Source organism: Prinia subflava, chromosome 4 (assembly GCF_021018805.1).
Source record: "Prinia subflava isolate CZ2003 ecotype Zambia chromosome 4, Cam_Psub_1.2, whole genome shotgun sequence".
In the NCBI taxonomy this organism is placed as follows: Eukaryota; Metazoa; Chordata; class Aves; order Passeriformes; family Cisticolidae; genus Prinia; species Prinia subflava.
In genome coordinates this window covers 64,114,460-64,131,176 of record NC_086250.1, presented here as the reverse complement: position 1 = coordinate 64,131,176, position 16,717 = coordinate 64,114,460, and the positions used below count along the sequence as shown (strand labels likewise).

Genomic DNA, 16,717 nt, shown 5'->3' with positions numbered 1-16,717 from the left:
CCAACAATAAATTATAAATTATTTGGTTTGGGTTTTACTGATGTTATTTTGTTTCCTGATTTTTTTGCAGGCTGCTTGATAGCTTTGATCTTTCTACTTAAATATCTCAAATGTTTTTTCAATATCCCAATTCTGAATTCTGATACTTTATTTCTTTATTTCAGATGTTTTCTCGCGGTAGGGGGTGGAGGGGGTTCATCCCCCTTTTTTTTCCTTACACTGCCCTCTTAATGAAAACACCTTTCTGTAGGGTCTTGTTATTCCTTTTTTGATCTGCATATCCACAAAGTGCTTAGTGTGGGACCAGATATAGGCAATTAATCAATATTTCTCTTTCACTTCCCTTGAATTTCCCAGTAAGCTCACATTGTGGTAGCAGTATTACTAGTGTTACTAGAAGGATTTCCAGGTTGAGATTGTGGAAAAGAGGAGGCTTTTAGCAATGCATAAGTGGCTGTTCTGGAATTAGAAGAGAATTTCAGAATGACAGCCTCCTGTTTTCCACAAGTCCAGCTCTTGGGGCACTGTGGATTGCAGAGGTCCACGTGGCTGGAGGAGCCCACAGCTCAGTGGAACTGCCCAAGGGAGGGGAAAGGGCTCGAGCTTAAATCTTTTGCTGCAGCTCTGTATAATTCTTCACTGCTTTTTTCACTTGGTTTTCACAAGTTGATCCTTTTGTGGATCAGAAGATAAAGTCCTTGTAATGCTGTCAGATTAGTATTTCTGTTTCAGACCTCCTCCAGAATGACCAAGTTCAAGCAGCATTAGGCTCAAACCCCTTTGTTTGGACTTTCATGATAAGTTGATTTGGTTTTCTTATCTCTCTGGTTATTGAGTTGCCCCTTATAATTGCTCTGGTGGTCTGAGGCCAATGAGATCAAATTCTCTTGACACATTTTGTGCCCCAGTAGAGGGCTTAGCTATTCCTGCCCAAACCTTGAGGAGAAGGTCTTATTTTCCTCAGAACAGAGGATTGTTCTGGGACATCCCAAAGGTTGGAACTGCAAAAGGATATAAATAAATGGGGTAATGAGAAATAATCCACTGGAAACTGCAGGTATAACTACAAGACAGATTTAATTATATAAATACTTCCTGATGCTTTAAAATAAAATGCCCAAGGTTATCCTGTTTTCCATGATTTACAAGTGTTTTGCTGCAAGCCTCTCTTGTTTTAGCTTAGATAAGGAATAAGCTTTTCATATACTTGAAAAATAAATGCTGCCATTGGTGGTGGCAGACTCCATAGGGTAGCTTTATATTTTAGATATTTAATGGTTTGCCTCTAAATGTCATATATTGTTCTGTAAGTGGATCACTGAGCCCACGGCATGACAGAAAAGTTCATTTATTTCCTTTTTACCAACAGCACTTCCGTTGCATATGTTTATATTTACTGCAGTAATTAAGGGGAATGCCAGGCTGATAAATACCCAACTGCCATATTTCATATAGAATCACTGAGAATACTTTGTTCAATAAAGTATAGATTGCAACTGACCTAATTTTACACCTTTGATAGGATTTGATTTTGTAAGAACATGGACTTTCTGAAGTGGCAACTGTTTTTTGAAAGCTTACATGTTCTTTCTTCAGTTAAATACTAAGTGATCATGTTTTCATAAAAATCTTGTGAACTGAAATAAGCATTATTTTGGTACTTATGGGACAGACAATGTGATCAGTAATCAGTAAAGGCTTACAGGAGTTATTTTGGCTTCTAAATTAAGATGTGTACATTTTTTACACATCTTAATATGTAAAAAATTATAATGCCACTGTTGCTATTGTGTTTCAGATGAGCATAACTAAAAGCTGGCTTGGTTTGGCTTCCTCTGCATTTTGATTGGTCCTGGTGTTTGTCACATATGGAAAGTCAGTTTAAGGATGATCTGATATCTTTTACAGTTGAAATCCTTGCATTACTTCAGTACTTTACTGGAGTTCACATTAATTAAATTCACCTCTGATTTTTCTTTCCCCTTTTGAGCATTTTCATCAGTCAGATTTGAGCCTTGCCCTCATCTCCCAGCAAACAGGGAAATGTTCATTCTGGAGGATTGCTGTTCCATCTACTGATTCCTTCATCTAATCAAAAACTGCTCATCTGCTTTTCTGACTGGCATTACCATTAATGTTGACTGATGTCTCTGCAAACAGCTGGCTCATATATCTGCTTAATTAAATTACAGCATTTGCAGACTTTGGTTGATGTGACTCTCCATGCTACAAATGTGTCATTTCTCTCCCTCATTTTACATCAGCATTTGTGCATCTAGGGATGCAGCTGCTTTGGCTTGACCCTTTGTTCACTTTAAAGCATATGTGAGTACAGTGCAATACATTTTACAGTGCAGGTTAGTATTGCACAATCTTCTTGTCAGCTGCCTGCACAGTTTGAACCAGTATTCCTAACAATATTTTAAAAATCATTTTTACAGCCATAATTACCAATCCATGTGCTGGATACTTGACCTTCTTATAAATAATTATCCTGATATGTTTGCAGGACTGCTAGGAAGGGACTTACATTGGCAGTTGAAAGTTAGTGACATTCCAGGGAGAAATTTTCTCTTGTCACTAAATTTTCACTTGAATGTCTAAACTGCTGTTTGTTATAGCAAAGACAAGATATGCACAGGCCATAGGATTGAACTCAGGATTTATTTTATATTAGGTTATTAAATAATTTCTATATAATATTACTGGTGAAGCAGAGGAGTGTTTTGACTTTATTTTTTAGATGAAATTGATGTTTGTATGACAGTGCTGCCTACTAAGTAATGTTTTTTTCTTGCTTTCCAGGTACAATTTCCGTACTTTTACCCCAATTCCAAATTTGAATTTGTTTTCAGACCTTGTCTTTGTAAAATTACTTTATGACTGTAATTTTCTCATCATGGCTATAAATTTAAGTTGAGGCAAACTGAAATAATTCCACAGCACAATAACTGTTTTCACTCCCTCATGGTTTATGTATCCAGTAATCATTAGCTGATTTACTGGCTACTTCTTTGAGAAACTTTTATTAGAAGTACCATTGAGTGTGTCAGTGTTTTGAATCAAAGTGAACTGGTTACATTTGTGTGATCATCTCATGGTTTTCCTTAAGGAGCAAAACATAATGGGTTTGGGTTTTTTTTGTCTCAAAAATATTCTTCTTGGGGCTATATGGAATACATTAAGAACATACAGTGTGACCACCTAATAACATTATTGAATGGTTTAATATTATTAATCCTTTTATCCTTTAAAATGGTTTAATATTATTAATCCTTTTATCCTTTTAAGTTTTGTTTGTTATAAGTGTCCTACAGTCACAGGTTGGTATTTGCAGTTGAAAGCAGTTCTCCCTCTGTGCTCTGTACCTGGTACTTAGTGATTTATTTTAGGCGTGTAAGTAGTTGAGCATTTATTGAAACCTGTGACCTTATTTACCTTTTAATCTACAGAGCACTATTGTACTAGTTAGCAGTAGTGAGACTTTAGCCAATGAAGCTTTATTTTTAAGTTATTTTAAGGCTCTGCACCAGGTTGACAGCATAAAAGTACATTTGTGTTTACTTTCACTGAACATCCATAATCAGGAATAGGAATAATTATCTGTTTTCGGTTGAAATGTAAATTGTGAAGTCCGTATTTTGGTACACATGAATATATGTATATTTATACAGAGACAAATTTAAAAGCAATCCTAGACTGATTTTCACTTGTGCAGACAACATTTTGCACTTAAAAAAATTTCTGTGTATGTTTTACATAATGTCAGAATATCATATAAATTACTTTTGAGTGAGTAGTCTTTATGGATATGTGAGTAAGACAGCAGAAGTATATGTGTTCTCAAGACACAAGTTTCTATTGCTATTATCAGTATTCTTGTATTTGCAGCTATACTCTCCTGTGCTTCCAAGAGTGTATTTTGTTTTCCATAAATTATATATACCAGTTGAATCTGATCTTAAAGTTACATTGTAAACTACCAAACTAATACATGCACTATGGAAGTCACCTGACAACCAATATTTTTCAGAGGGTTGAAAAAATTAAAATATATCTTTATCTATGATTTTGGGGTGTGTTTTGTTTTGGGTTTTTTTGGGGGTTTTTTTGTTTTGTTTTGTTGTTTTTTTGGTGGTTTTTGTTTGTTTGGTTGGTTGGGGTTTTTTTGTGGGGTTGTTTTGTTTGTTTGTTGTTTCCTCAACTTCGCATTTCTGAGTTTTATTTTTTTATGTAAACTTGAAACAAAATTTGTGGGAGTTTTTCCAATACAGTAGATTTTTTTGAGTTGCCACAGAATGAAGTATCAAATACCTGTTTTTTTAAAAAATATATAGTCAGATTTTGTAATCTCCAGTCACTAATAGTTGCTCTCAGCATAATGGAAATGAAAATCTATGTTTGACATTCTTTACTTCATGAAAATCCAGAAAACATAAATCTTTACTGCTGCAGTACACAGAAAAGAAAATTACCTGTCTTTAATACTATTTCTATTTATTTTGCAGTTTAATAATAATGCTCAGAATGTAAGCTGCTTTAATCATCTTGTCCAAGCTAATGTGAGGAACAAGAAGAAACTGAAAGAAGCTGTCTATAAAATCTCTGCTAAAGGAATTACAGATTACAAAAAAGGCTTTAGCTATGCTTTTGAACAGCTGCTAAATGTAAGTATTTAAGGAAGATCTCTCTGCTGTCAAGTGAAGGAGAACTGGAACCTTCAGAGGGCCACTGCATGCTCCTTCACTGTCTAACTAAGTGGTAGAAGTGCAAACCTATATTTAGCAAGTAAATTTATCTCAACAGTGTTAATTTTTCATTGCAGGTTCCCCAGCAGGTTGCTAAGACTTTGGAATTAATTTGGTTTTCAATCTGTTGAACTGTTTTACTTCATTCATTCAGCTAGTGTTCCATTTAATGTGTGATTCACAGTTGACACATGCATGTGGTAGTGGCTGACTTGCCTTTAATTTTAAAATGGAAAGATCTGTGTTACTGTGCTATTATTTCAATTTTACCACATCATCTCCTAGCAATGCTTAGTTAACCTACAATTTCACACTTATTAGATGTCCATGGTTTAAGCAAGACAGAGTGGCTAAGTAAGCCACAGAAAAGTCCTGCTTTAGTCAGTGAAAGCAAAGTCCAGCTCAAGTTGCCATTGCCCATAGAAGTGCTTCTCTTGAAAGTTCCATATATGAGCAAATTTTGGACACCTTCCTTGTCCCTCTGATCTTATTTTGTTCTATATATTAAATCACTGTAAATTTAGGTGAATTTCTTTATTTATGATATATCCAACCCCACTTTTATTACTTTTTTAATATCGAGAGAATTGCAGCCCAAAGCAGTATCTTGCAAGTTATATTTCACAAGTAAAAAAATGGTCATAAATTATTTAATTCCAACTGAAACACAGTGTGCTGATGAGGTTGGACAGAAGGTATTGATTTCAAGCAGGTTTTATACATTGTTACATCTAAGGGAATCTTTGGGCTTGATTCTTTAGGCTTGATTCTTTGGCCTTGAGTTTTCTTTCTTTTTTTTTTTTTTTTTTCCAAATTATTAAATGTGAAAGTGGTAATAGTAAGAAAAGAAGTAATTCTTCACTGACTATTGGACAGGAATTAAACCAGTGATTAGAATGAAAAGTGGCAGAGGGGAGTGGGATCATCACAGGAGACCAGCCTGGTGACAATCACTCTGTAGCCACAAGGAGTAAAGCAGGGGGAACTGGGGAATTTGTAAGGACAACTCTTCTATTTATCTTCCTGACTCTAGTGTAAATTCACATAGCAAAATTCAGGCTTGTGGAAGGAGAAGTTGTATTTGTTTCACTGGATCTCTAAGGGTTTTACTCTGTCACATCCAACTACTCAGAGGTACCAAGGTGAGGGACTGTTTGTATGCAACACAAAGGGCAAGAAATGGCTGCAAAAGTAAAAAAAAAAAAAAAGCAATTTTCTTGGACTAGATTCTTAACTTCTAGAGAATAAAGAAAGAGAAGCCAAAGTTGATGCTCACCACTATTGATCTGGCTTATAGAACAGTGTTTTTATTTCTTTGCAAAACACACTGCTTTTCTCAGGGGCTTTAATAGTTACTTTGATGAGTTAGAAGTCAGAGGCACTTCTTAATTATATTTCAGCCTTACTCTCCAGAAATAATGGAACATACTCTGTTTTTCGCCCCTGAGATGCAACATAATTGGAAAAGTAGATGATGGAGAGATTTTAATAATCTAGGTGGTCATATCTTGGCTACAATACATTATGAAGACCTTATTCTAAAATACTTTTCTAAAGATTAGCTATTTGCTTGAGATTATTAATAGTTTAAAAAACAACATGAAAGAATTAAAGATTTGGAAGATGAAGCTCATTTTAAGGATATATGATACAAATATTTCAAACCTTATAAGATGGATATTCTATAGGACACTTAAATTAAATCTTTATTCAAGCAGTCAGTGAGCTGGAAAGTTTTTGTGAATAAGAGTCCAACAGAAAAAGAATAAACATATTGAGTAATTTATTACAGTTTCATTGTTCCCCAATTTCCACAAGGAAAGTAAAGATAAGGGGAAAAAAAAGAATATTTAGAGATCCTCACTGTGCAAGTCTCCTGCAGACCGTCTGTGGAGGAACACTGGGGTTGATGTGATGAGTAAGAGCTAAAGAGCTCTCCTCGTGTTTGTGGAGGTGAAGGGAAATACCAAATCCCTGTTCCAGTCTCTTGGGCCAGATCTGAAATGACCCATATTTAAGTATCATGGAACAGAAAAGTGGGTTTGGTTTATTTTGTTTTGTTTTTCATTCAGAAGAGGATATTGAAGGTAATTCTAAAACATTTTTTATGTTTTGACATTACCATATAAAAGTAGCAAGTGTGTTGCTGTAAAAGCCATCAGATGTAAAAGTTGTTATTCCTTATAGCCTGAAATATAAAAACTCTTCTGTTTGTATCTCCTACAGCACAGTGTCTCCAGAGCTAACTGCAATAAGATTATTATGCTGTTTACAGATGGTGGTGAAGAAAGAGCACAAGAAATATTCCACAAATATAATGAAGACAAAAAAGTAAGTGATATATGAAAAAAAAATACTGTATTAAATACAACAGCATAAAGAGAAACATTTAAATATGGAAGTGGAAGAGGATTTGTTGTATATATAAAGTATTTTAAAAAGCCAACTTACTGGTACAGATCCTTAGGACACTTAAAGCTTTTTCCATCTATATAATTTATTTGAAAAAATCATAAAATATATTTCATGTTTTACACTTTGTGACTCATTGGTCTCAAGTGATGCAGAAATATACTGTAAGCCATAAAGAACTCAAATTTCTACTGACACTTCTCTTGCATTACTGTAATCTCTGAATTATCCAGCAGAAACATAGGTAGTTAAATGACAGGCTATATATGTGTATATCTGTCTCCTCACTGCAGATATCTTCTATGTGCTTTCATTGTTTGCCAGGCAAAGGCAAAATGAGAACTCAGGGTTAGAATCAGAATTTGAATAGATTTGGGCTGGAACAAACCCACATTTTTCCCAGTGAGGCTAATTATACCTTTGAATGTCTGAGCAAGAAGTGGGATGGCTTTCTGCTGATGAAATTTGATCTCTGGTTCAAGCAGAATTATGGGTTTGACATGAGAATCCCTGGATGAATTCTGGTTTTTAGATTAAATTGGATTATTAGCTTGCTGGTTTTGGATTTAATTTTTGAATCTAATCAAATTTCTGATCTGGGTTTTGCATACTTAAAGATTAAAAAATGCAGGAGTGTGTGCATGAAATATAGCAGCTTTGTTTCCTACTAAATTTCAGTGCAAACTATTATTTATTATTAATAGAAGATTAATGACATTCTAAATAGAATATGAGCTGGATTCACACTGTAACTAAGCTTTTTTAGTGCCTGGGGATGTGCTACATCTGTGGGGTTTTGTGAGTTGTTTTTTTGTTTTGTTTCCAAAAAAGAAACAAAAGTTAGAGTATGATTCATGAAGGCACTTTAGCAGTTGCCATGGATGTATTTGTATGAAGCAGTGGAAGTATTTTGTTGGAAATCCTCATATGTTTGAATTAATCCTTTCAAAACTAGAGCTGGAAATGCAGTTCTCAGTTTGTATCTTGACCAGTGATTCAATCACTGACCTTGAATAATCATTCTGTGGCTGCTTTAGAGTGGTGCTTCACAGAGAATGATATGGTGGGGTTTAGTTAATCTTCATGCCTGAGTTGAAAGTATTTTTAAACTGGCAATTAGAAGAGAGAATGGAAGTTGTAGCCTTTTGTGACACACAAGGCTCCACTCTGAAAATATATGCAGTGATTCCTCTTCAAATTTGGATGTGGTAGCTTTTATCACATTACAACAACAGCCATCAGCTATAGGAAATATATCTAAAAGGGGGGAGATGTATGATTCATTTCTTATTATTTTTTTAATTTGCTGTGTTAGGAGGAAAGTGTAATAAAATATTCAGTCCCAACAACAAAGCAGATTTGGAGTGCCGAGATTTGTGATCCTAATCACATCACGCCTGATGGTTGGTTATTCTGTGAAGTATAATAAATGAAATGTAGTATTTACTAATTTTAAATAGTTATTTTACTGTATAATTTAATACTGTAAATTTTCAGTGCCAAGGGTTGGGGTGGTTTTACGTATACTGTAATATATAAAATACTATTCACAGTCACTTTCTTGTTACCTCTTGTGAAGGAGGGTTTGGGGCTTTTATTGTACACAGCAAATATATATATAATGGTAATAATGGTCATTGTGTGTCAGTATATTATCATATATAATTTAATGCATTCCCAATGCAATGCAAAGCACATTTTCTACACGTTATGGTCTGTGCATCTACAAGTCCAAATCTTAGTAAATACTTATATTTTGTCACTTGTATAATGAAACACTGGGTTGCTAGGTATCAGTCCTGGCTGTTTTTTTCTCCAAGGTGACATTGAAATTGCAGTACCAAGTTTATGCAGGTGTAATTTGAAGAACCATTCTCTTTCCCCTTATCACTTTCAATCAGTAACAATCCTTGTAGTGTTGAATAGAAATTCATGGTTGGAGAACATCTAATGAGACTGGACCAGTAAATTCTTTTTAAGGAGTCACAATGAAATCTTCCAACATATTTCATAACATTCTAATATTTTTAAAAATAAGATTTATACAAAATATGCTTGTGATACTGCTCTCCTTAGTAAGGCTACACGTGATTCCAGAGTTGTGACATGTGAGCTCTTTTGTTTTTGACTCAGGATGTAACAATGTTAGTTCATTATCAGTAGAAAATAGCATAATTGGTGGACACATTCCAACATGAAAAATACACATACACTTTTAATCTTGCTATGTCATAATCACAAATATTGTGTTACCTTCTTAGATTGCAGAGTAGGCTGCTTTCTTATATTAAATGGTGAGACTTCAAAGAGGTGTGGGTGTAGTTTCTATTGTCTTTATTGCAGTTAATTTATAATTTAGTTCATAAATATCCAGTGAATTTTGGACTGGCTATTTATCCAGTGAATTTTGGACTGTGTTGATATTTATGATTTGTAGAGGGACTATCCAATACAAGATGTTAAAAACTTGTCTGTGTTTTAAGATAGAAACAGTTCATGGTATAAATATGTATCATCATATGTATCTTCTTGCCTGCTCTGCATTTATTTGACCACTTGTCTTTGTGTTTTGCATAAAGCTTATAAAAGATGAATCTTTATTGTCACAGTCACTTAGGCAACACTGAGTTTTAAACTTACTTTTTCTTACACTAACAAAAGACCATTTATTCAAATCTCTTAATCCTTGTTTCCATCTTCCTGATGTAAAATTTCCTCAGCTCTATAAGTATTTTCTTTTTCATGTCAGTTAATCTGTAAATCCATGCCATGAAAGAAGCTTCAGTTTTGGGTCATTAAATAACATGATTTAGTATACTTGTTTGCAGTGTCATTGGTGCAACCTTCAAGTTAAGTGAAATAATGCAATAAAACTTGGAAAATACTAAAAAAGCAGCCTAGAATCTAGAGGCTGAAAAGTAGTCTTTTTAAATTTGAAGTTTTAATCTGTTTGAAGTAGCATACAGATATGTTGAAAATAGTTTTCTGTCTATATAAATAATTTACAGTTTGAATAGGAGAGTTATTATAAAACTTATATAACACAGATTTGGGGAGGAACATTTTATTTGTTTGAAGTGGAAAATCACAGTTGTGTTTCACCTTTGCATGCCTTTTTCCCTTTGTAAAGCCAGATTTTATTGTCACATATTGCAACAACATGCTAAGCCTGATATTTAAAAACTGGTGTGTTTACCTTTATGGTGACATTTGGGACACTCACATTAAATGTGTAAAATACCACACATGCTCTACATTTCAGGAATGAGGGTGCTAAATTTCATTTTATTTGCACTCCTCCTACAGATGGCTTCACTGGAGATAGCAATATAAATTTAATTGAAATGTATACCCCGTGCGTGTTTATCGTGAGAATTTTGAATTCGGGTTTAAAATAGAAAACCACGGATCTTTGGGGCAAATTTTCCCCTTGGAATCTGTATTTGGAAAGATTGCTCAATTTATGTGAGTAGGAAAAGACCTTAAACATACCTCGTGTGTTTTTAGTTGTTTGAAGTTTTGTAGACTGGAAGAGGTTTGTGTGGGTTGGATGAACTGCCCTGACACACAGAGGCAGGATCAGTCTGACCCCTCAGGTAGGAGCAGAACTATAAATAGGATCTTACACATTAGAGACATTCTCACAGAATTATCTGCCATAATTAGTACAACCTCATTTTTTGTAGATTTTTCTGACAGTATCATTTGGGATGAAATGATGTGAAGTTTTCTAACAACTCAGTTCCAGTAAGAGTATCTGTATGTGATGGGCATAGAATTTATACAATGCTAGGGATCCTATGGGAGAAGGCTCCAGCTTGCTGGAACTCCACTGGGAAGCTCACAGCTGCCACTGACTTCTTCCAAATGAGACACATTCAGCATGTCAATAGAGTGATAAAATGAAATATTTATGAGAAAGAACTTGTAAATCTTTCATTAAAAAAAAAAAAAAAAAGAACCACAAGCCTCCTCCTGTCATTACCAGTGGAGGGAACCATTTTCTTTTTTTGTTTCAATCCAATAGTACATAACTGCAAGTCACTAAAGTAAAATAAAAATTATGTAAGTTTAGGCAGTGGTGTATTTATAGTTCCAGGTGAATGTTGGTCCTGAATTCAAAGGACCATTGTAAAAATCCCATGATGTTTGCACTTTGGGTCACTGTGGAAATCTCATTAGGGATCAGACTGACCAAATGTAACTTTATATGGTTGCTTACAGATCTTAAAATTGAAACAGCATCTTTCACAACACTAGTATCAGCTTTGAATAGAGCTGAGCAGCTGTCAGAGAGCATCCCCACAGGTTTTGCATTTCTGAGTGTGTGGTAGACTTGTGACATGGGATATAACACAAAGTAATTAAATTAACAGTTGAACAAAGCTTCAGCAAGCTGGTTAAACTGGCTCCCTGGCCCTTTTCCTGGTCACTTCTGCCTTAAGAATGTGTCACCTTCCAGCTGTTAATTATACTTTGTCGTATGTGCCACGATATGCACAAATGGTAAACCTAAAATATTCTAGGTGAAACTTGGGTCAGTATTTAAAAATTCTATAAGCCATTACATTTTCTTTCAACATAAAAAGTGGAAAGTGTTATTAGAGTATTCACAGAAGAAACATCTTATTCTAAAGGCAAATTACCTTTTTTTTTATTTCTTAGTTTTGCTTATTAATTAAGGGCTTGCAATATACCTACTGTCCCAGATTCTGGATTCCTAACATAAATTAACTCCACTACAATAATGAATTTAAATATACCATATCAGCAGTCTTCCTCCTTTGACACTCATTACCCAAATATGCTTCAGTAATAGTCAAGCTGCACAATACTAAGCTATGTAAGTCTTGAGTCTATAAATCCACGCAATAACAGTTTGGGGGGGAGGTTGGTGGGATTTTTTTTCTTTTTCAGTATGATATTAGGCACACATTTTTTCCCCATAAACTTAGATTTTGAACCACAATTACCTGATGGTTGTGAAGCTGTTTCTCCACTAGGAGCCTGAGTTCAGAGGTTTTTTAAGATACTCATTTTCAAAAATATCTATACACTGTTCTTTCAACAGTCATCTTCTCAGCTAACCTGCCAGGCTACCATGTGTCCATGCCTGGCAACGCTCTTGAGTACAGCACTCAGCCCATCTTTCCTACACCACCTTCCACTGACCCCTTTATCTTTAGACATCACCAAACATCACCAAGCCTTTCTTGAAGCCTTATTACTTCAATAAGGAAGTAATATCCATTATATTTTTCTACTTTTTTCACTTTTCCATTCAGCCATTGCATCCCCTGGGCTGTTCTGTGTGTGGACACCTGGGGGGTTGCTGCAGATTTAAAGAGGTGCAGCAGAAAGTGCAGTGGGGCTGAGGGAGGTTCTTTTAAGAAGATCTGCTTGCAGAACTTTTTCATGTATGTGTCTTTGTTGATGTGATTTTCTCTTTATGCTGCTGTTTCATTATGAGCATGGTTCTGGGTTGCCACGTGGCATTTTTATCTCCCGTGCAAGATAAAAATCCACGTGGAGGTGTTGAGAGCTGCAGAAGACTGATGAAAGTTTTAATATAGCTTTGTTGAAAAGTAACCTTATCAGTTTTAATAAAGTCATGTGTATCTGTTACATAAAACCCAACTGGCAGCTTGTTTCCTTCAAATCTGGCATGGAGAAGGCTATTTGATACTTCTATTTTTGTTGATCTTCAATTCCAAACACTGTACTAATAGCGATTGATTCAGTGCATCGCATTGAGGCTGATTCTGCAGATGGCATAAAATGATTAATCAAGGCAACAAGGATAGAATATCAGCTAATATAGAAAGCACATTATGTTTGTTTTGGGACAACTGCAAGACAGTCAGACTGCATTTTGCTTATTTATATAAACAAAACGTTACATATGGCATAGCTGGCTGAGGCTAGACATCAGAGGGTCCATCCTGTCTCAGCCTCCCCATACATTAACTGTGCATTCATTCCTGGGAATTTGCAATTGCTGTGAAATGGCTTATGATTTGATTATGTTCTTCTGTAATTCAAGAATTGGAGGTCTGAGACTTTCTGCCATGAGCCTTTTAATAGCTAGGCCATGCCTAATGATGTTTATGTAACCTCTTCTTTAAAGTATCCAGTTCCACAGCTTACTTAGGTATTTACATTCTTCTCTTTCAACAGCTACCTGTTTAGAAGACTTTCCTAGATTTCCTTAAGACAAAGTGGGCTTAGAGGGTTTAGGGTTTCTTCTTTTCTTTTCATTTTGCATTCTTTAATAAGAATACACAAATTGTATTCTTATTAAAGAATTATTAAACAATTAAATAATAATAATAATGAATTATTAAACAATTAAACAATTATTAAACAAATAAAGAATAATGAAACAATTATTAAACAATTGTTTAGGAAACAATTTCTATGTTGAAACTTTAATCCAAGTTTGCTATCCAGCTTTGATCTTTTCAACTAAAAAAGCTAATTTCTTTCATATTCATCAAATGTTTATCTGAGATTATATTCATTCTGTGCTCTTTACCCTTCTTCTTTTGTGTATGAAGGCATGTTGTCACTCTTGAACAGTGAGAGAAACTCAAGTGGTATCAAGAGAATTTTTTTTTTCTTATGCATGTCAACACTTGGGTAAATATATCAAAGAGTATAACTTACCATTTTAGAACTGTGTTATATTATAGAACCATATCTAGTTTTTCCTTTATTCTGAATCTCTTTTCCCTAGATATTTGGGGGGTTTGGTTGTATGTTTTGTTGGTTTTTTTTAACAGTTCGTCTTCAGTCTCAGTATCTATCCTTGATTTTCCAAGTCTTTAGAATCCTACATTACATTAAACTGTTTCTTCTTGTATACTTATTATTTCCTTCTTCCTGAATTGCCATTTTTCTTTCAATCCTTCATTCTTTAGATTATCTTCCTACATTACTCACTCAGGTAGCTAATTCTCTATGTGTATTGGAGTCTATCTGTTAACCTTTTTTTACTGCTATGAAACCATCCTTTCCCAGTAATAAAAATCACTTCTTGAACTTTCACTCAAATTATTTTCTTTCTCCTAGACTTACAGATAATTCTACCTTAAAATTCAAAAATAAATTAACTGTTCTTGGCATCTTCTAGAATAAGAAATTTTCCTAACCTGCTACAAGATATTCAGTTATATCTCGCATTATAAGTTTTATCTGCATGATCTTGTATATTTACAGTTATAAATAATTTTTCTATGCTTCTGGTGTTTTTTAGGGGAAGTGCAATAAGTAAGTAAAAATTGACTGTGATGAGTCAGTTACAGAGAACAGAGACAGAAGATTTAAGTTGTTTTACTGGAAAAGCCACATAAAAGAGGCTCACATTTTCCCTTCATTTAAAAATACAAAGCGTGAAGAATACTTAAAAGTTAAGAATTGTTTTCTGTAGATAGAGAAGCATACAAAAAGAATGTAAGAAAAAATATGATTATGAGGATTAAGAAATGCTTTCATGTAAAATTGTCCTTTCTGACATGATTCTGGCATTTGTATGATCACTGAGTCTAGAGTTTTCTAAAGGTTAACTTTACAACATTGGTTTAAAAATGCAGCTTTCTGGGAAGAAACTGCAGAATTTGTCCACTTCAGAGAATACACAATGTAACAAAGGTAGCATAACTGAATAATATTTTTAAAATAGTTATCATTTAGTGACTCTAAAACTTGATAGAAGTCTTAGTTTCTAAGATGTTGAGTATTTGTCTGTTAGTAGATGGAAAGGTTTGCCAATGCACAGGTGGAAAAAGTGGACAGAAAGGAGAATTTACAGCTGGGCTCCAAGAGGGAAGTACAGAATAGGAACCTCTTTAGGGGGCAAGAGAATAAGGGAACAGCTGAAACAAGCAGATGGTGGCACAAGCTGTATGCATGCAGCAGCCTAAACAGATGACAGGTTAAGAAGGAAATAAACATTTCAAAAAATAAAGTTACAGTCCATTTGGATAGGAAGAAGTATGTGCTTGTATATGCAAGAAGCATAGCAGAGAAAAGGGATGTGAAATGAGAAGTTAAAGTGCAGGTGTAGCTGAACTGTGCATTTCACACAGGCAAGTGGGAACCTTGTGCATCTTCAGTGTAGAGTATTAAAGACTGATGCAGATGGGGATGCTTTTTAGGAGAGAACATCAGCGCAAGAGATGGGGGAGCTCTGTTTGAGAAGCCTTATCCAGGATAAGAACTACTAAATGCCACTTAGAAGGTCTTTTTCTGAAGCATTTTGAAAAAAAAAAAAAAAATAATTACACCCTTTATTTTTTTTAAAAAAAGCAAAGAAAAAAGTGAAGTCTTACAAGTAGGGAATGAGTATGCTGGTAAATAGAAAATACCCCAGTCTCTACTTAGAATTGACTTGGATTCAGAATCCTGATTAGTGTCAAAGAAAAGGCTAAAATCTGCTCTGTCATATCTCCAGGAAGCACAGTTAGATTCTGAAATCTTTTGCATAGTAGGGGATAGAATTGAATGTGCTATAAGAATAGATTATCTTTAACAGAAGAATAAGAAACTTACTTTATAATCCTGTACTTCCATGATTAGGGAAGTATGAATTTCTAATTGTTTCGAGGTTTTCACAAACAGTTTTGTAGGTCTTAGTCCTAAAAAATAGAGAATATAAAACTGAAAAGAAGAAATCTCTTTTTTTTCTTCAGAAGGGAATCAGTTCCTATATGCAGTCTTTGAATTCTTATGCTATTATGTATTTCCATTCCTCTATTTCTATATTCAACTTTTATTTGATGTCAGTAATTTCAGTTGAACTCATATGCATGTTAGCCTTGTATCAAGTTCAAAGTAATGTATTCAGTGTTTACTGAGGTTTAGATGGGAATTCTGTCCTTAATAATCTCATCCTAAATCACATTCAAACAAAAACATCTCATTCATAATGACCACAGACCTGGAGTGCTGGCTGCAAATGTATTTTTTTATTAATTCTTATTTTTTTATATGGATTTTCTTTACAGGGAAGATTTTTATTTGCAAATCCTTTTTTGAAGCCATCACTTTGAATTGTATAATGCAGTCTGAAAATACTGTATTCTCAATCCTATGTGTAGACAGGAAAATAAATAACCTCAATGCTTTTAGTCGCAAACTTAGTCTGTAGCTGCTATTTCATTTGAAAACAATAAACAAAGACAAACCCTCTAAGGCAATGTTTTGTCTATAATAAATTTCTGTCTAAGAAGCATATTTCTAATTAGGGCTGAAGATCTCTTTTTTCCTTATTTCTTTTCTTTAAAAAAACCCAAACCACTTTGTCAGAAATTATTAAAATTCATTTATATTACATTATAGACTGAGAAATGGCTTACACCTTTTCACATAAAGTATGATTTATTGGAGTACGTTTTCTCTGCTCTTCTCTTTCAGCCATTGGGAATGCAAAATTTAAATCTAAATTTATTAAGAACATTCTGGTACAAACTGTTCAATACACCAAGGCTATAGACACCCAACCCCTCAAGGTGGTTTTACTTGTGGATTGCAGGGGAAAATCACTTGCATTTTCTTTC

General features: G+C 34.3%; 1 protein-coding gene across 3 annotated transcripts in view; it reads left to right on the top strand.

The window, feature by feature from the left end:
- The window catches only part of CACNA2D1 (calcium voltage-gated channel auxiliary subunit alpha2delta 1), a 359,015-nt gene that overhangs the window by 275,535 nt on the left and 66,763 nt on the right, over positions 1-16,717 (top strand). For all 3 annotated transcript variants that reach the window (XM_063396985.1, XM_063396984.1, XM_063396986.1), the window contains exons 11-12: positions 4,509-4,667; positions 6,975-7,079. In XM_063396985.1, coding sequence (XP_063253055.1) covers positions 4,509-4,667; positions 6,975-7,079 — 264 coding nt within the window. The remainder of the gene's footprint in view (positions 1-4,508; positions 4,668-6,974; positions 7,080-16,717) is intronic.